A 21,348-nucleotide genomic window follows, 5' to 3' on the forward strand; every position below is an offset into this window, starting at 1 on the left:
CTATTCTCTTCCTCTCTTGAACTTGGCAACTCTTACCACAACTGCAACGTATATCTTATCCATGGTTTCCTCAGCAAACATGAAAAGTTTGTGTCTCCACTGCTTCTTGAACATCAGAACTCCAATAACACCCCAAAACCCTGTTCCAAAACCACTCATTATATCCACATAAAACAACCATACCTCCATCTTCTCATCAGCTGCTTTGTGTTTCTTCTTGCTTCTTGTTGTTGTTGGATCTTGATGATTTGAGCAAGTGTTTTGCAATGGAGGTCCACATAGATGTTTGTTCCCAGCATATATTGATGGATCATCAATAAGCGTCTGCAGTTGATTTCCTGTTGGAATTTGTCCTGACAAGTTGTTGTGTGACAAATTCAAATGGCTCAAAAAAGTCAAAGCTGCCATGCTTGGAGGGATGCTCCCGCTCAACTTGTTTTTTGAGAAATCAAGAGTTTCCAACTTCTTCATCTTTCCAACGCTCTCTGGAATACCCCCTCTGAGATGATTATTAGACAGATTCAGACCCACCAACAAAGAAAGTGCAGTTAGCTCAACCGGTATTTCTCCCACAAGTTTATTGCTTGAAAGGTCCATGTTAAACACTATATCCCAAGTTGTTGTATATTCAAGATCAACACCTTTCATGACCTGAATCACATTCTTATCATCATCGAGATCAAAATAACTCTCATTCATCCGATGACTCACAACCATGCCATTTAAGTTTCCTACACAACGAGGGATGGTTCCAGTTAAGTTGTTGTATGCAAGATCCAAAATTTGAAGATTTGAATTTTTGCAAAGAGATGGAGGAATTCTACCAGTGAAGTTGTTTTTGTGTAAACTCAAAACTACCAAAGATGTAAGTTTTTCCCCTATCCAATTGGGTATATTTCCATATAATTTATTGTCACCCAAATCTAAGACTTCCAAACCTTGTAGATTCCCTAATTCTGGAGGAACTTCACCAGTAAAGTTATTTTTGTTCAAATTTAACCAAAATAATGATGAAATAAGAGCAATTGAGCTAGGAATGGCACCAGAGAGCTGATTTGAGCTTAATCTCATGGCAGTCAAACCCTGCAGATCCCCCACACAGTTGGGAATTTTCCCACTTAACATGTTTCTTGAAAGATCAAGCACTTCCAAATCTGTTCTTCTGCATAATGACCTTGGAATTGACCCACTGAAAAGGTTATATTCCAGAAGTAATGCACGAAAAGGCCCATATACATCACCATTTCCTGCATTAGGAAGGTTTTTCAAAGATCCACTGAGTTTGTTATGAGAGAGATCTAAGAAATTGATGATGGGCATCTTCCGCAGCCATGTGGGCAGCGGCCCCGAAAGTGTAGCATTGGACAACTCTAAGATTTGAAGTTTCCTCAGATGTCGAAGCCACTGCGGAAATCCATTCCCGATATTGCAAGAGCTGAGACTAAGAGATATCAACTGGAATGGAGGTATCCACCCACGTGAAACATTGAATGTCAGCTTAGTGTTAGAAGAAGCATCCAAGACCTTCAACACTGAAAGATTAGCAAAATGGGCTTCGGTAACCGCTCCTTCTAAAGAATTGTTATAGATAGAGAGAGTACGGAGTTTGGCAAGTTGCCCAATCGAAACTGGAATAGTCCCGTCTAATAAATTAGATCCTAGATCCAAATTTGTTAAAGATGCTAATTTTCCAAGGGATTCTGGAATTGAACCATTCAATTGGTTTTCAGATAGATCAAGTACTTGTAAAAATCTTAATCTTCCTAGAGATTCAGGGATTGAACCAGTCAGTTTGTTGTATGATAGATCAAGGTCTCTTAAGTTTGCCAGTCCTCCAAGTGTTTCTGGAATTCTACCTTTTAAACTCCGACTTAATTCCAGAAACTCCAAAGCATATATGGAGCACTCTGATGCATTTTTTGGTGTGTCAATCATTTCCATAGCAAACTCATTATCTGTTACACTTAATTGTTTCAGGTGGCACTGTCTCCAGATTCCAACATCCTCAATCTGCTTAAACTTGTTACCAGAAAGATGAAGCTCTAGAAGTTTAGGCATAATAGGAAGAGATGAATTCAACATGGTATCTGAAAGGTCAAGGACTTCTAGGGAGCTCATGTTTGTCAATACAGATGGAAATATACCTCCACGTGGATTATTGCTAAGATCGAGGTGCTGGATGTTAGAAAGTGTACTGTAATTAAGATGTGGAGAAGATAGATGCGTCTTATCCAGCCCACAACCTGACAAATGAAGCTCTGACAAAGAAGGGATCATGCTTAGTAGCTTTGGAAAGTTCCATGCCAAACTATGATTAAATCCAGAAAGACTGAGGAATGTTAGGGATGTCATGTTTTGAAGAAGGAAGGGGAGTGGACCTTTGAAAGAATTGTAGCCAAGATCGAGGTGTTTTATATTAGGAAGTATTCTACTGGAATTAAGAAAAGGACCAAGATTAACATTGGAAAGTCTACAACGTGACAAACTTAACTCTTTTAAGGAGGGAATCATGTGAAGCATCATGTCCCAGTTTTGTGCTCCACTAAGATCCACATAACTCAAGTCGAGAAGCTCGAGTGACGAAAGGCCAAAAGCCCATGCCATATCATCTGCCTTCAGAAAGTTTTCATGATGGTTTGAACTGAGATCAAGAACCTTTAGATTAGAAAGATTTCCAATGCGAGGAGGAATAATACCTTGAAAATCAGCATCAGAGAGATTGAGGTAGGTCAGCTGTTTCAATGATCCAATGAACTCAGGGATCCGACTTCCTTGAAAATAATTCTGACTCAAGTCGAGGTATTTGAGATGCCTCAACTCTGCCAAAGAAGAGCTCACCTTATTACCAGATATGTAGTAGTAGTCATCTCCTTTGAGATGAAGGCGTTGAACATTTCCAGTGACACCATCACACTGGATTCCTTCCCACATGCAACACTCATTTCCAACCCATGATGACAACATTCCAAAAGGATCTTCAACACTCTGTTTGAACTTGAGGAGAGCAACTCGCTCTTGCTCAGAGCAAAGGACACTAACATTTCCAACCCCCAAACAAGTATATGTGGCTGCAAACAAAAACACACATACGAAAATGAGATGGAAACCCAAACCCCTCCAATTCCCCATTATCAACCCTAACTTAATTTTAGTTTAGAAGAAAATTGAAGTAGGCAGATGAGTTGTGATGATGAAGTGATGGGTTCTTATGATGAAGTAACTAGTACATTTATAAAGCCATAAATTAATGAAGAATAACTTGTTGCAATATTGGAAGACTTGGAAGTCAATTAAAAATTTGGGGAAAATGACTTAGGAGGGTAATTATCTTAATCGCTTTATTTACATTTAGGTAATTTCTTTATTTTTGTATACATTTAACCATTTAACTTGCTATATGTGTTCACATATTGGCAATGTCACCGGCTATAGCAGGTGACAATGCTAATATGTGAACAAATTAACAAGTTAAATGTGTAGGAAAAAAGAAAATTGTCTAAATGTGAACAAAACGAAAAGTTAATTACCTTCATAAGTCATTTTTTTCACTTTTAATAGCGTTTTTATTTTTTAAATTTGTTTGTATTATTTTTTTTTTCAAACGTTATATTTAAAATATCCATATTTTCCTAAATATTAATTAAATATTGACCAAATTTAAACTATACTTTTTAATTATTAAATATGTTTTTGTTTTGTAAAATATTTTATATAGCTAGCCTCTTATAAATTTTTTTTCTTTTGTTTTTAAGCATATACAATATTTTTAAAGTAAATAGTATCTAACAATAAAATTAAATAAATCAAATATATAACAATAAGTATAGAGGGTCTTTTAAAAAATAAAAAGAAAATATTACTTAGCAAATAAACACAAAAAAAATCTATATAATGTAAATGTTTTAAAATTATTCCAACATTTTAATAATTTTTAATTAGAAGTTTACAAACGTTTAAGTTTTTTTAATACAACATTTTAAACTAGTATTTAACAAAAGTATTTTAAAATGTTATAAAAAATATTAAATTATCATATAAAATCTGTGAAACACTTTAAAACTGTTGTAAAAGAGAATTTAAAAATAAATGTATGAAAGTTATAAAAAAAATTATATGGAAATGTAATTAAAAAAACAAGTTTAACACATTTATAAAACATTTTGTTTAAAAACACTTGTATTAAAATTATATAAAGGAGTAAAAAAAGTTTAAAAAAATATAAACAGAGATTAAAAACATTGTATTAGAAAATCCATAGGAAAAAATATCATAAAAATATTGTAAGAAATTATAAAAAAAAAATAATTTTGTAAAAAAAATTGTTCACCTTTAAAAAACTTTCTTTTAAAAATTTGTAAACTTCTAATTCAAAATTATTAAAAAGTTGGAATAATTTTAAAACATTTACAATATATAGATTTTTTTTATTTTTATTTGCTAAGTAATATTTTGTTTTTATTTTTTTAAAAGACCCTCCATACTTATTGTTAAATATTTAATTTATTTAATTTTATTGTTAGATACTATTTACTTTAAAAATATTGTATATGCTTAAAACAAAAGAAAAAAATTATAAGAGGCTATATAAAATATTTTACAAAACAAAAACATATTTATTAATTAAAAAATAAAGTTTAAAATTGGTCAATATTTAATTAATATTTAGGAAAATATGGATATTTTAAATATAACATTTGAAAAAAATAATACAAACAAATATGAAAAATAAAATCGTTATTAAAAGTGAAAAAAATGACTTATCAGGGTAATTAACTTTTCGTTTTGTTCACATTTAGGCAATTTTCTTTTTTCGTACACATTTAACTATTTAACTTGTTAATTTGTTCACATATTAGCATTGTCACCTGCTATAGCCAGGTGACATTGCCAATATGTAAACACATATAACAATTTAAATGGTCAAATGTGTACAAAAATAAAGAAGTTATCTAAATGTGAACAAAGCGATAAAGATAATTACCCTCGTAAGTCATTTTCCCTAAAAATTTGTAACCACAAACTTATATGCTTATGCAAGTTTTCTTTATCTCAATCACAAAAAGTGGTTTACGGGACAAGACTATTCCACACAGCACATGCAATTCTATTTCACCACAATCTTTTAACAAATTAGAATTGAATAAAATGCAGTATTTGACAAATAAGCATTTCCATTTCAATAAATCATAGATACATTATAAATATTTTTAAGTGATAGTTACAATTATAAGTTGGGAATTTAAAACCGTGACTAAATATGAAACTGTTAGATGGGTTGAGCATGTCAAATGAGTGGAAATCTAATGCTTACAAGCTTCTAAATCACATTATTTAGAAATCATGTTATTATTTTGATATTATTATTAAGTCTAAATAAAAAAAACAGTGTTTAAGATTACTAATCGATATGTTCACACTTTATGATACATAAGAAAGTTCATTTAGTTTTATTATTATTTTTTGAAAATACTGGTATCAGACCTTGGCCTCCTAAATTACATGCAATATTCAGTTTGTTTATTTGTCTTATTTTATTATATGAAAATAATAATTTTAATTCATCACAACAATATTATAAGTTGCAAACTAAGCAGTATATTATTCATTACTACAGTATTCAAGCGTTCTAGAAAATGTGATGAAACAAGTTTATCCACATGCTTTTGGTCTTTGTCTATATTTACTTTTCCCCCAAAATAGGCATGGAAATCAATGTTTAATTTGTATCCACCAAATTTTATTTTTTGCTCATGAGCTAATATTTTCCAATCACTTGAATCACATTATTTATAAAAACTATATTATTATGTTTACAGATTAAAATACACAAACTTGTGAATTGAAAAACAATATTATTGTTTTAATATATTTAAGTAGAAATGATAGATTTACTTGGGAATTTGTTCACAAGAAAATGATACATAAGACTTTGAAGTCAACATGGAAGTCAATGGACAATTTGTATCCACAAACTTGTATTGTTTTGGTCCAGGTTCACTTTTAATTTTCTCTTAATCAAAATAAGTGGTTTTGGTTCAAGTTTATTCCCCATAGTACACGTAATTACTTGGTCACAACTCTTTAACAATTTATGAATTGAAACCTATATATTGACAAACAAGCATTTATGTGTTTGAGAAATCAAAGATAGTTTATAATTTTTTTTTAAATCATTGTTCTATATTATAAAGTTGATTCTTAGTTTTAACGATTTAAAAAACTAGATACAACAGAATGAGTTGTTTTTAGTATTATTTGATGTAACAAGGTTAATGTGTCAAGTAAAGGAAACCTATTTTAATTTTTGGTTTTTTAGCATGTTCTTAACAGTATGCTAGAGAAGGGGACAAAACTTGACATTGCACTTTGTGGAGTGTATATGACAATAAATAAAATTACAAGTTGCAAACTAAGCAGTACATCATTCACTGCTACAGTACTCTGGTGGTCAAGAAAAGTTGTGATGAAACAAGTTATTGTGATGGAAGACTTGGAAGTCAAAGGAAATTTTGTATCCACATGATTTTGTATTCACAAAATTGTATTGTTTTGTTCATGAGCTAATACATACAATCTCTTGAATCACATTATTAAAAAAAATATATCATTATTTTTATATATTAAAATACACGAACTTGTGAGTTTAAAAACTATAGTATTGTTTTAATATATTTAAGTCGGAAATGATACGCATACTTTGAAGCCAACATGGAAGTCAATGGACAATTTGTATCCACGAAATTGTATTCTTTTGGGTCTGGTTCATTTTTAATTTTCTCTTAATCAAAATAAGTGGTTTTGGTCCAAAGTATATTCCGCATAGCACATGTAATTATTTGGTCACAAGTCTTAACACAGTATTGACAAACAAGCATTTATGTGTTTGAGAAATCGAAAATAGTTTATAAAATTTTGTAAATTATTGTTCTAAATTATAAAGTTGACTTTTAGGTTTAACGATTTAAAAAACTAGATATAGCAGAATAAGTTCTTTTTATTATTATTTGATGTAACAAGGTTAATGTGTCAAGTAAAGGAAATCTATTTACATTCGGATAATATCTTTTATGCTTATCTACATTCTGTATAGCATGATTGTCTGCTTTTTTATAGCTTTCCTTGTTTATTGTATTTATACCCTTCTGGGTAATCCTTTGAGATCAATATATATATATATATATATATATATATATATATATATATATATATATATATATATATATATATAAAACCTGATAAAACACCATGTTATATAAATTACAATGTTCAGGCAGAGTCTTGCCATGTGATTCTTATTTTCCTTGTCAGGTGATGTCTTTATGGAGGTTTTACATTTTTTTTTTTTTTATTTTCTTAATAGTATGCTGGAGAAGGGTACAAGACTTGACATTGCATTTTGTGGAGTTTATATGAAAATAAATTTTAATTTATAACAGAAAATTTACAAGTTACAAATATGATGACTATGTAGCCCATGCATGTGATGTGTCAAACAAGTTATTGTCATGGGAGACTTGGAAGTCAATTAAAAATTTGTATCCACAAGACAAGACTGCATGCTTATGGTCTATCTATATTTACTTTTCCTTTGACCAAAACAAGACATGGAAATCAATGTTTGATTTGTATCCACAAAATTGTATTACTTGATCCACAAAATTGTATTACTTTGGACATGGACTATTTTTCTTTTTAATTCTCTCAGTCAATGAAAGTGATTTTTGGCTAAATCTATTCCCCATGTCACACGTAAATGCATTTGCCCACAAAAACGATATATATGATGGTTTTAAGAGTTATCATAATTAAAGATTATAAACTTGATTTTGAAATTTAATGATTTACAGAAATACCTAAAATATATTTTTTTTATTTTAAAACTTATTCAAAGTGTAATCTAATACTTACAATCTCCTGAATCACATTATTTAAAAACTTTATTATTATTTTTATGTATTGAAGTCAAGAATGATACATGAACTTGTGAGTTTAAAAAACTACATTATTATTTCAACATATTTAAGTGGGAAATGATACACGAACTTGTGAATATGTTAGCAGGCCAATAGTACATAATAGTTCTAAATAGTTTCACGGTAGACCTCACATATGATTCTTAAAGTCCACAAAGTAGCCCCCAAAGTTTATGTTATATCTCTGACACTTGGGTTCCCTAAATTACAGGAAACATTCGGTTTGTTTAATTGATTATTTTATTAAAGTGTGGTGTATACAAGACATGGTGTTTTTCAACTATTACAAGGTTCACATAGATAACTCACCCACTCGAGTTAGAAAAAACTGACCTGTAACATGGTTATGAGTATAATATATGATGCATCTTCAATGACCTAAAGAAACAAATCAAATAAAGTAAAGGGCAAGGTTAGTCCTTATCTATATATACAATAAAACCCTCAAAACACATAATAAAATTAAAAAGGGGTTACCCTGCAAGAAAAAAGTAAAATTAAAGAAACAAGGAAAGCATCATAACACAAGAGGTAATGAATACATAAAATCTTTTTCATGCTCTGTGGGTTCAACCAACATTAATATAATGATAAAAAAAAAAACCTACAAAATGAGAATGTTTTGGATAGCTAAAATGCATGTATAACCTACATTAAAGTAAGTAATTAACGACATGTAGAACTTTTGAAAGCCCACTAGTCAGCAGATTTAAAAAGAGTAATAATATCTTGCAAGAAATTACCTTTCCAATTAAAATGGATTTTGCATTCTTGAAGCTATGACCAAATCTTTGACATTCGCCAGATGCCTATTTGCAATGTTTTCACCTGATAAATTAATTGACAAATTTAATTTGTTGCTCTGTTTTATAATATAAGCTACTTAATTAATAAAACAAAAAGAATACTCAAAGACATTCCAATAAAGACTTATGATTGTAGACTAATCCATCTGAAAGTGTATCTCAATTCAAGCCCGATCCCTTTCCTAAAACAAATTGAAACTTAATGTATGTACTACAGAGGCATTGTCTGGGTATTGAATTCAATCTCATCTCAAGCAACAACATTATAATTATATACGGCATTTCTACTAATTGATGCTATTCTTTTTATTCTCTTGTCTTACATTCTAGATATGTTTACATTTTGGTAACTAATAGTGTTATAGGAATACAACATTGAATGAAGAGCTACCTTGAAAGTTTTCATTCAGCAACTTTGAAGTCAAGACAAAACTATATAAGCAAGTTCAATTTCAAACATATATACCCCTCACTACATAGTACATACACTCTTGCCATAACTATAAAGTATAAAGTATAAACAATCCCCAGTTGTCCTTCTTAATTAAGCTAGAAGTAGTATACCATATATCCTAAATTTGCATAATATTCCACAATTCAATACTAAGTTGGTTGTTTTTAACAATACTCTACTATATAGTATATACATATACCAGAAGAAAAGTAAACAAATTAGTCAAACAAAAGTCAAAGCTGGAGTCCAAAGTCAACAGAAGTAAGTTGTTAGAATGTAGCTCATGGGTTAGTTACACAGCCATACAGTTACTAGTCTGACTACATATAGAGAGATTGGAGAAGAGATTAGATCATTCTTGAATTATATTTATAGTCATCAAAATAAACATTTTGTCTAGTAATCGGGATGTATATATAAGTAATATGTAACATCAATATTAATTAATTAATTATATATCAGTTTATAAAATACCCAACAAGTATGCCTCAACCCACTTTCCTATCAACAGTCATCAATATCTGATAATAATATATTACAAGGTCGTATAGCCCCTCCAATATGTTCCCTATGTAATCAAAACCTTGTTCCAGCTATCATTTGGTTGATTTTTTACTTGATTTAACATCATTCCATAGTTTTAGCATATGTATATACTAGTGAAGTTAGGAGGGCCGTGCTGAGCACAGCCCACGAAGGGTAATTTGGGAATTTCGAAAGTTATGTTTTAATAATTTTGGGATAGATGTGTGTAAAATAGAGATATATGGTATTTTGTTTATGGATTGTTTTTCTTGTTTATGCATTGTAGTTTGAAAATGTAATCTATGCTTTCAAGACTTATTATATGGAGGGCTATGGTGATTATATGGCATGAGACTTGATTTGATATAGGGTTTTAGTGTGGTTGAGGGACAATTTTGGTAATTTGGAGTGTGTTTATGGATCTGTATTTGAACACCAAATCTTGAAATAGCATGAGGTAAAATGCTTTCATTGTATTATTATAAAAAGGCCATATAGGTAGGTTACAAGGGCATAATGGTAATGTGGGTATATAGATACTTTTAAATTTGATGTTAATGACAATTTTGCGAAGGTGCATTGGCTGAGGGTGAGATATTAGACGAAACTCGAATTTGCTGTCAGTTACCATCGGATTTATTTGATCTAAAGAATGATCAAATACAAAAAATAAACTGTAAATACAAATAACAAATATCTAAATTTCTATATACCAACTTGGTATCTGCTATGAAAAACCACTGTCAAGGGGTGGATATTGGGCCAAAGTCAAAAGAAAAACATTAAAACCAGCAGAACGAGCCTGATAGTTCTAAGTATCCATGTGGTTTAAAATTACAACAAATTCATCAAGAACAAGTCAGTTTCCACAGTTGCCTTTAATGGCTGAAAGTTTCTCCCATGTGCATCTTCTTCCTCGATTTGCAGTTTTTTTGAAGCTCTAAATGAGATGGGTTTGTATGTTCTTTGAGCAGTAAAGTTTAAGGTAAAAAAAAAAAAAGAATCAAAATGTAAACTTTTTATAGGTATCAAAATTACACCCGACACACTTCTGTCAAATGAAGACAACCAACAGTTGGCTAAATAAACACAAATAATATTCATAAATACTTCGATAACTTGTGGAAAAAACTCACTCTCCTAAACATTTCCTTTTTTGCAAAGTACATGTATAAGTTTATTAAAATTGAGATCATAAGGAAAGAGAATTGTCATGAGCATTGTATCGAACAGTTGGTATGCGTTGGATATAATATATGCATTTATGATTCATGTAGTACTACTTATTATATATACATTATGCTCAGGGTTTGATATCCTCATAAAGGATTTATTTTTCCAGCTATATAAAACTCTTGCATCAACTAATGGTGTCATGTGTTTCTGCTGAGACTTTGTTCCTGGTTGCCAGTTAGAAAATATTCAGAAAAAAATTAAATTTTTAATGTGTCAATGATGATTCAAATATCCTTTTGAAATCAGGGAAGCATGAGGTTGCTATTAAATTGCCGTACCATCTATTGAGGAAGGGGATTTTAGCATGTTTTTGTTGCTGCATACCTAAAAGAACTCCAACATATAAGATAAGATATTGATTTATAAAGTAAATTATATAATAATTATATTTATTGGTGTATAAAGCCCAACCTTTGGGCGACTGTCAAAAAGCGCAATCAGTAGCTTTTGCACCATTATTTTATTTCCCCAACAACTTGAATCCAAAAACCTTTGGAAATACCATGCTCATTCCCCTATCACGATTACCTGCTAACATTAGTTTTTAAGGTTATAAGATCTCAACAACCTTGGTTGAGCACCTAGAGCATTAATGAAGAAATGAAGAAACATGGGCCATTGTTTGAGATGCAAGTTGAAGGAAAAGCTCTAAATGTATAATGTCAATTACAATCATTTCAAATCTTTAATAACATTAAATAGGTTGTTATTTCAGGTTCCAATTAGACATAAATTCAAACTTTAAATTTGAAAATAGCATCTTATTAATCTTGGTTGCCATTTTTTTAAACTTTAAAGTAGGATTCAACTTTAACTTTCATATCTTTTTATGCTAGTACCAAGATCCATTCTTTTTAAATTCAAGAAATTTAATGTTATGTACTCTTATTTATATTCCTTGATTCCGTCCCATATCAGATAATAGTAAGTCAAATTCCAAAACCCACAAAGTTGAATCAAATTGTTTTTTGGAAACTAACCTCCATAGAAGTATTTTGTTTCGGAATGGAGTGGTGAAAGTGTTTGATGAGTCCACAGGGTCTGAGGTTGACTTGCAATCTAGGTTTCTCAATTCCGCAAAAGGATTTAATGAAATAATCCCTTTCATTTTTTGTATGAAAATAACAAATAAACTGTTAGTTTTAACCTAAGAAAAATATTAAAAGATCATGAAACTCTCGAGCTTGTAGCTAGTCTACCAACATCTGGGGAAAATGCTACTAAATTCTCAACACAAATAAGTCCTCATCCTAACCTTATTATATCTCATATGAATTAATTACAATCTATGTAACCAACAAAAACCATATTACTAATCTGACAGATAATGTATCCTTACCTGCAAGTACATTTTCATCCTCGACAAATTTATCGAGTGGTATCCAAAGGTTCAGAAACATGTCTCCTGCCAAATCTCCATATTCTAGCACACTAAACTTGAGATAACAAAGTAATCACAATGGAAACTTTCAAACCACACAATTAAAAAGGTTTCAAGAGCCTCCAAGAATTGTTAGTCATTATAAATTTTCAATTTCTAGCACATCATTGACGTTTATATTCGGATGATAGACATGCAATCAATACTCAATAGTCATTAAACATTAAGATGGAATGATATTCTACTATTGCTGTATATTTTTGGATGACACTGTTGTTAAAGGGTAATTGAGATATCTTATTTTTTGATCAAGAACAACTCCGCTTTTAAAGGACATACCGAAATTGAAACCATTACCTTGATTCACAAATGCGTCTTACACGTATATTCTAAATCCTAATTAAGTAGAACCATGACAAGACTACAAATACCCTGGGTATGACGATTATAAAAAAACATCAAGAAAGATGATCTGGAAGGGCATGTAGATATATTAGAAATCTGATTAATAAATTTAGTGTTAGATAAGAACATACTTTGTTCAATCAGTACAAACTGACAGCAAAGTTTCCCACAAAAATTGACAATCAAATTCCCAAATTTGAACCCCAAACCATCTCTTCTTTCCCTGTTTCAACATCATTAGCATTGAGAATAGATCCAGCAAACCCAGGCACTAAAAGAACTATATTCTGAAGGTGGTCATGCACTACAAGAATAAGTACTTATAGGGACGAGATCTGTAGGGACGACAATTGTCGTTGCTATAGGCTCCCTATAGGGACGACATGTCGTCCCAATAGAGTTCGACCATCTTTTTTTGACTTTTGAAGCTACAGCGACAACTAATCGTTTCAATATGTTAAAGCGGGAAAAAAATGGGTTTGGCGCGTTCTTGTTCACTTGTGGATAACTATTGACACGATTTGTCATCCCCATGCCATATATATATATATATATATATATATATATATATATATATATATATATATATATATATATATATATATATATATATATTATCGATTTAACTAGAAAATGGAAAACGGCGTCGTTTAGTTGAGGCTATGCGGACGACTTATCGTCCCCATAGGGTTCAGTTAAGAGAATCCCTTTCCCTTGGTGGTCTCCGATCTTCTTTGTTTCTCTCTCAGGAAGTTATTTGCTCACATCATTTGTCAACACTTGAATCATCTCCATTTCTCATTCGTTCAAGGTTTTTAGAGCTCAAGCAAATCTCCATTCTTCTTTACTGATTCGTTCAAGCTCATGCGCATCTCTAATTTTTCTATGTTTTTTGTTCCTTCTTCTTCGTCCCTAACTTGTGATTTTCTATAGTTTCACAGTTTCTCTCACATGAGACCATTTGCTCACTTCGATAAGCAAATCACCATCTCCTTTTCTCGTTCCTCACCATAGCTTTTGCGATTAAAAGGAAATTTGATTTCTAATGACTGACAACCTCATTTTGATGTTGAGGAAGAATATCGAGATATTGAGCCACATCAAGGTCCTGAATAGAATTGGCATCTGTTTAAGCAACATCTGCGATTAATCAGGTTGCTCTCAACTCTATGTAAGAGTAGACATTTATAAATTTCTTAATTGGTGCTTGTGATATTGGAATTATAACTAATACTCTAACTGGAATCATGACTAAATTTGTTTAAGTTAACTTGTTCTTGTTGGTAGGGTTGTCAATTTGGTACTTCATTTTGTTAATTTTGTTTTGTTGATTTACTTATTCTTCAAATTCTTATGATCCTATCTGCAACTCCATAAATTAATTTCCGGTTTTAGTCTCGAATTATAACTTTCACTGTTATGTTTTACTGGATTGTAACCTCAAATTGTTGTGACTATGGTTTGATTGAAAGCTCAAATTGTTGTCCATTCTTTCATCTATTATTTGGTATATAACAGGTTGTTGCTGTTATCAAGTCCTGTACTTAATATGCCAAATTATGTTTATGTAAGTTAAATTTTAGTTACATATGCAGTTTCTGGTACTATTCATCATAAAGTGCTAACCGAGGGTGAACTTGGGAAGGGTATTTTTGATACTCCATAAGGTATGTTGTGTTTATAGTTATCCATATCTTCATACTTGTACAACATCAAATCCTAGTTTTGGGAATCTTTTTAAATTTATAAATTTACACCGGCTTATTTTTTTATCTAGGTTTCTGTGTTTTCTCCTTCACGATCATCTTATTATCTTAACACTAGAAAGAAGAGATGGGGCTCCTGTCATTATCATATATGGAAATTTTCCGGTAGTGCATACGAGACAATTTTATGTTTGGTCTTGGTGGATCCTTTACAAAGACACATGTTTTGCAGGTATACGTGATTAATTGAAAGTTCGTTCAAGTGTATTGTAGCTTATACCAACTTTACAGATCATAATTCATCAATATTTGACCTAGATTTTGTTATAGTCGAGCAGATTTTAGCAAGGAACCTGCATTTACTTAGATGAGAACATTATCTAATGAAGCAAAGAGGAGTATACAAAAGTCAAAAGCCCTTTTCTGTAATGGCTATGATTTCATGAGCTTCCTGCAAATTTGATTACTCATGCCCTTGAGTATGCTGTTGAAGTTGGAACATCAGTCTTTTTTTGACCAAAGGGGAAGTCTCTTGCTATTGGGACACTTGAAGAACAAGAAGCACTTGCTAAGTTGCTGAGGTTTAGTGATGTTCTTCTAACTTCAAAGGAGGTTTGCATCACATTCACATCTATTAAAATTAAAATTGAAGTTTTCTATCTTCCCTCTTAATAACAAAATTTTTAATTATCAGTTATCACCTTCTGTTATGCATGTGGCGGATGTAAGCATAATAATAATAATAATAATAATCATCTATTTCATGATATCCATACATACATAAACATAATTATATTTTAAATAATGGATTTATTATGATGTTGTACAGTTCTGGGGGAATTGAATGTTGTCACTGGATTTGGAGGGACTTCATAACTTAAACACACGGTATGAATTATGATGAAACTATATTTGATATTATTAATCATTTAATATTTAATATTATTATTATTATTATTATTATTATTATATCGGATGGAATGGAATTGTAGGTTGTTGAGGTTTTAGAGAGAACCAAGTTGGAATGGAAAGAAGAAAATAAAGCAACTCTGGTAATCAAGTTCAATTCCAATTCCGACCTATCAGCTATCGGCTGGAATATTCTGAACGTATTATATGGGCTCTACTTTTTTTTGTCTCAACAATATCATTTTGTTCATAAATCTGATACTTGAAACTCAAAAAATCTTTTCTGCAAGCATGTGTTTTTGGGAATATTTTTGAAGCTCATATGGTTTTGGTTACTTATGTTTGTCTTCATTTTGAGATGCTTTTCATACCTTCTCTCTCATTCAGGGGATAATTGAACTAATGGTGTTATGGCTTATTAATGTTTGCATTTAGAATTCAGATTACTATTTCCTATTTAGCAATTTTGTGATGCAAAAACAGGGAAATTAAAGAGGGAAATAGCAGCTGTATGGGCATACCTATAGAGACGACATGTCGTCTCTATAGGTGCATCAACCACGACGAGCTGCTGTCGCTATAGGGTAAGAACTGTCGATTGCATCTCTATCTATAGAAACCACCTGTTGTCTCTATAGCTATATCTATGGGAACGACATGTTGTCTCTATAGTTGTATCCATGGCGACAACATGTTGTTTTAATAGATGAAGCTATAGAGACGACTTGTCGTCTCTATAGATACAACTATAGAGACCAGCAACTTGTAGCGACGAACCAGAATCGGACGACATGTCGTCTATAAAGGCAACTTATTGCGACGATATTTTTAGTGACGACCGAAAGGATCTGTTGCGACAGGGCTATGGAGACAAAAGCTATAGGGACGACTTGTCGTCCCAAACACCTATAGAGACAACTTTTGAACCTACAGGGACGACAATTTTCGTCTCTATAGGTCCCTTTTCTTGTAGTGATGATGGTTTTTTCCGTACGATTACTAAAATCAAAAGAGAATCAAGAAAGTCATTGTATATGTTAAACTATTAAAAAAAAAGGAAAATTAGTTTTATCTAACAGTCAACAAAAGATGAGAGTAAGAATACAAGCTGGTCATGGTGGTGGATACTGTGCACGTCAATAAGTAATCGAGAAAGAGAAAATGAGAAAAATAGATTACCTTAATTTAAGGTTCCATGTCATCGATTTGTCATTAGTAACGGTCTTTAGGCTAAATCGTCTCTTCATCAGGCCCTTCCCTTTCGTCCTCTTCAACATCAATCGTGAAGCAACAAAACCCTAGAGAGAGAAAGAGGAATTGAGATGTATTGAGGAGGGAGAAACATTACGACAAGAAGAAGATGCGAGTACGAAGCAAAATCTTTAAGACAGAAACAACAGCAAACCGATTATGGAAATGGGGAAAGAAGAATCAAATATTAAATCGCAAAAAAACAACCAACAACAAACATGTGAAATTATGCGAACCTTAAATACAGAATAAACATGGAGCGGCATGAAGAGGAAGTCAAAAGGGTGACTCAGCAGCAATCAATGGGAGGTGGCGGTAAAAAGGGATCCAAAAGGTATGCAGCTTTGGGGGGAACGTGGCCGCCAAGAAGGAAAACCCACCGCTAAGTCTTCTACCTCATCGTGACGTCTAGGTGACCTTCATCAATAGCCAAACGACGCCGTTTATTGAACCCAGTGGTCGGTGCGCAAAACCAAGTAGGAGGTGGCGGGAAAACGGAAAAACATGAGAAAATAGACAGTGACTCGGCTTGACACAACTAATTGAGGCGGTGTGGAGAAGGAAAGCAAACCGACTCCACATAAGTTAAAGAATGACCGCCAGACTTCTTATTGGATGAGGAAAGCAGCAGGCAAGCAGGTGACGTGCATAGTCTTACTGTCTAAAGAAGGATCTCGTATATAGGTAATTGATATAATATTTTCATTTTTATTAGGGGTGTTTGGATAGGAAAAAAAAAAAAAAAAACTTCTTATTGCTTATTCTCACAATAAGCTAATTTAAGCGTTTGGATAAAATCCAGCTTATTAGGCTAAATAAGCTAATTTTAATAAGCATTCATTCCTATGCTTATTGCTTATTGCTTATTCCCACCACAAATAAGCTATAAGCAAGAAGCTAAAAATCTAATCCAAACACCAACATTATCTAATTCAATTTAATCACCATTTCCCAATTTAACCCAGAATTGACAAAATTAGGTCCCTAAACACTATCTCAAGTCTCAACTCAGCTTTCTTCTAACTTAGTTCTATGTCTTGTTTTAGCTAAAACCCCAACAAATGATCATCTTACAACCATTACTTTAACACAACGTAAAAAAAATCCAAATTAAAGCTTGACCACAGAAAAGTCAAATCTGTCAATTTAAATATTAAGTCAATGCCGTATATAATATTCTTCCAATGATTCAAGTTTCTAGTGACGTTTTAAGATACAAATCTATACCAAGCTGTGAATGCATCACAATAACTCCAACAATTTCACAATCTTTACTAGGGTTTAGATGTTACCTTCACAATTTGGTTTCAAAACTGAAATTGGAGAGTTATGCGGTCGTTTCTGATCATCCCGGCCACCAATGACCTCTGCCGGCCGCCGCCGCAACCACTGCCATCTGCAGCCACCCACGGCGGCGCTGTTGGCTCCATTGATCCCAACAGCAGCTATTTGCTGCTGCCTTGCGTTTTTTTTTCCTGCTTGTCTATCTCTTTTCTCGAAATAACCCTTTTATTTTTTTATTAAGACAAAACTTCAAAAATGGTCCCTGTGGTTTTTAAAAATATCAAGTTTAGTCCCTAAGTTCAAAAAACCTCACAGATGGTCCTTGTGGTTTCAAAACTTTTAATATTTGGTCCTTTTCACTAACTCCGTTAGTTTTTGGCCGTTAAGTGAAGGGCAATTCTGTCATTTCACTTCCACAGAGACCATTTATGAAGTTTTAACTTATTATTTTTTTTTAAAGAAAAAAATATAATTATTTAATATTAAAGGGTCCCACCCCCCCTCTCTCTCTCTCTCTCTCTCTCTCTCTCTCTCCAAAACAAATAAGGGGAAAGGACTTTTTTCACTAACTCAGATCGAAGAAGACGAACAAGCAGAAAAAAAATGGTCCGGTGATGATTGATCGAATCACTAAGGAGGGGCGGAGAGATCAATCTCCGACGACCCTCGGGTTTAATTTACCTCCGGAGAGATCGATCAAAAACATACCCCACCCCCGCTTCTTCTTCCCCAACCAGGTTTCAGTATAAGCGAGAATACATCTTTCCCAAGCATCACATTAGTGGAAGCATTCACTTTGCGTTTGATCTCCGCCATTGTTTCCTTCGTTGAATCATATATCGTGCAGTTCCTCTGAGAGAAGCGTCCTTCGATATGATACTCCTCTGAACGATCGCCGAACATTCCCACCGTCATGTTTGACTTTCTGATGATCGAAGATATCTTCAAGCTAATATCGGCTTATCACCTTCCATCCTCTCACCCAAAAAACCCTCCCACCATTCATGTAGACTTGGTCTCTGTTAATCAATAGGTTATTGAAATCCTTGACATGTGGAAAGTAAATCTAATCGGAGAAAAAAGACACAATTAACAATTTAACATCTAACATACCTTCCGGCGAAGAAGAGCGGGTACTCTGTCATACTTTTGATCCAGTATAAATTCAAATAACAATTTGTCAAAAGCAAATTTGTGAGGAACATACCCTTTGTTTAAAAATAGTTGAAGAAGATGATACCCTTCTGTGACATTTCTGTCCAAACAAAAGGCTTGGATCAAGCAACTGGCAGTATCAAGATCTGCAACAATGCCAGATTGCATCATTTCACCATATAATTCCCATACAAGATTCGTATACCCTTCTTGAATGGAAGAAAGTAAAAGACAGTTCCATGTTTCTAATGAAGGGCAAACTCCAACTTTCTTCATTTCATCGAACACTTGGAGTGCATCCTCAATCATTTTACTTTCACACAAACACCTTATATATGATTCAAGATCAGCCGACTCCGGGACAAATTGAGTAAAATCGAGAAAACTCTTTTTGTTGATTTGGACCATGTAAAATAAGGAAAATGGGGCTACAGTGGAATAGAAGATGCAACAGAGAGAGAGAGAGAGAGAGAGAGAGAGAGAGAGATGGGACCCTTTAATATTAAATAATTATATTTTTTTCTTTTTAAAAAAAATAAGTTAAAACTTCATAAATGGTCCCTGTGGAAGTGAAATGACAGAATTGCCCTTCACTTAACGGCCAAAAGCTAACGGAGTTAGCGAAAAGGACCAAACGTTAAAAGTTTTGAAACCACAGGGACCATCTGTGAGGTTTTTTGAACTTAAGGACTAAACTTGATATTTTCGAAAACCACAGGGACCATTTTTAAAGTTTTGTCTTTTATTAAAGACAAAATTGCTAAAATGGGCTATGTTAAAATTAAACGGTGGTTTTGAATTATAGATATAACAAATTTTCTAATCCCTTTGCAGAAAATAGCTAAAAATAACCTATAATTATAAAAACTAGACAGAATTCTTGTGCGTTGCGCATCGAAAATTAAAAATATATTGTTAAAATATTAAAAGATATATGTTTAAAATGGTTATGTTATTGACATTAACTTTGAGATAATATTTTTACATTAATATATATATATATATATATATATCACACCCCCAAACCAGAATGGCGGAAACATTCGGGGGTCGATGACTTCACGTAGTATCACAACAATTGAATATTATAAATAAAGTAACACAACCATCATATATATATATAATAAAAACGTATATTGTTGCGTTATACATATTTCCAAAAGAATATTACAATATGATGATATAAATGTTTTAATAATAAATGTCCTCAACGTGCCTTCTTCAAAAGTTAGTGGTTACTTGTATCACTAATTCCCTGAGAAATACAAGTGGTTTCGAAAAAGTGTCAACAATTAAGTTGGTGAGTTCATAAGTGTTTTTGTATTGAAAAATGTCCCGTTGGTAGTACTTTAATGAATGTGGTTTTCAAAAAATCCAATATTTTCTATAAAGAGTTTGAAATTTTCCCAAAGTTGGAGTGCACTAGTATTTCTCGTACTTAACTGGTAAAGATAACTTTGTACTCAAAAATAGTGTAGAAAATAGAATGCATATATGAATCTCGTAAATCAAACTTGTTTTTATACTTTTATGTGAGCCTTATAACCATACTATTGACACTAACTGCCTGTAACAACATTCTTTAGGTGTTGTAGTGTTATGACATTTGTCACCCCAGACCTGCCGGTTTAACTGTAGCTAACAGTTTAGGTGCGGGGTTGTCAATCTCGTATAGATCTATACACAAGTATCACGCTCTCCCTCCAAGAGATTTTGGTATATAATATAGGACTTGAAATGCATACATAAGAGTACGTTGAAGTTTGAATATCTCAGATTACTTAGTATAAATAGATTTACGATAAGAAAGACTCTACTTCATTGTGTTTGAAAGTATATCGTTTTTCAAGATGTATACGTAAGACTGTATGAATAACTTGCTAACTACATGCATTATAGTTTTTCAGAAAGTATATTCCATTTGAGTGAAAATAGCTTGATGATATACTAGCCCTATAAAGTAAGTTGTTTGGTATCGAATATCAAATTAGATAGATGTTACACTTGTTTATAAAACGATACTTTTATTTGTATTGTACTTGTATTTCCCCCCTAAAACATGAAAAGACTTGAAAGATAGGGGTATGAAACTCACCTGCTTGGGTTGATGAAAATGAGATTAGAGTCGAGCAGAACTTCAACTGCGTAAAGTTGCGTTTTCAAGCTTCTCGTGACTCTCGGTAGCGTAGCAACTTCGTCGGAGGTTCGGGTGCGGAAATCGAGAGTGTCGGGATGGCTTCTGGTGCTTGAAAGTGTGTGGGAG

At 32.4% G+C, this 21,348-nt stretch overlaps 2 protein-coding genes across 10 annotated transcripts; both read right to left on the reverse strand.

Annotated features, from left to right (window-relative positions):
• LOC128129500 (receptor-like protein EIX1) lies at positions 1-3,129 on the reverse strand. The gene has a single exon (XM_052767976.1). It carries the CDS (start codon positions 3,127-3,129, stop codon positions 1-3), a length of 3,129 nt encoding a protein of 1,042 aa, XP_052623936.1.
• Positions 3,130-8,692: 5,563 nt separating this feature from the next.
• On the reverse strand, positions 8,693-18,113 carry LOC128129498 (uncharacterized). Of its 9 annotated transcripts, none has more exons than XR_008227383.1 (6): positions 17,939-18,113; positions 16,575-16,693; positions 11,975-12,095; positions 11,406-11,525; positions 11,273-11,318; positions 9,204-11,158 (listed from the first exon to the last, which is right to left on the reverse strand). XR_008227383.1 is itself a non-coding variant. In XM_052767975.1 (4 exons), exons 1-4 carry the CDS (start codon positions 16,910-16,912, stop codon positions 8,751-8,753), a joined length of 321 nt encoding a protein of 106 aa, XP_052623935.1. In that variant the 5' UTR covers positions 16,913-17,392; the 3' UTR covers positions 8,693-8,750. The 9 variants fall into 9 exon arrangements, 1 of the variants encoding a protein (XP_052623935.1); XR_008227379.1 differs by having other exon boundaries at positions 9,207-11,158; positions 11,406-11,522; XR_008227380.1 differs by lacking the exons at positions 16,575-16,693; positions 17,939-18,113 and adding an exon at positions 12,334-13,300 and having other exon boundaries at positions 9,207-11,158; positions 11,406-11,522.
• Positions 18,114-21,348: the final 3,235 nt, after the last annotated feature.

The sequence above is a fragment of the Lactuca sativa genome, unplaced genomic scaffold (assembly GCF_002870075.4).
Source record: "Lactuca sativa cultivar Salinas unplaced genomic scaffold, Lsat_Salinas_v11 Lsat_1_v11_unplaced_04, whole genome shotgun sequence".
NCBI lineage: Eukaryota > Viridiplantae > Streptophyta > Magnoliopsida > Asterales > Asteraceae > Lactuca > Lactuca sativa.

What these genes read in the sequence shown, in the direction of transcription:
- LOC128129500 (XM_052767976.1), bottom strand. Translation starts at nt 3,129, where the DNA reads ATGGGGAATTGGAGGGGTTTGGGTTTCCATCTCATTTTCGTATGTGTG.
- LOC128129498 (XM_052767975.1), bottom strand. Translation starts at nt 16,912, where the DNA reads ATGCCGCTCCATGTTTATTCTGTATTTAAG. An exon ending in ATGTTTATTCTGTATTTAAG is followed by an intron (nt 16,694 to 16,882) that starts GTTCGCATAATT and finishes TTCTCTCTCTAG; the next exon opens with GGTTTTGTTGCTTCACGATT. An exon ending in AACAAAATACTTCTATGGAG is followed by an intron (nt 8,802 to 11,974) that starts GTTAGTTTCCAA and finishes TTAATTTATCAG; the next exon opens with GTGAAAACATTGCAAATAGG.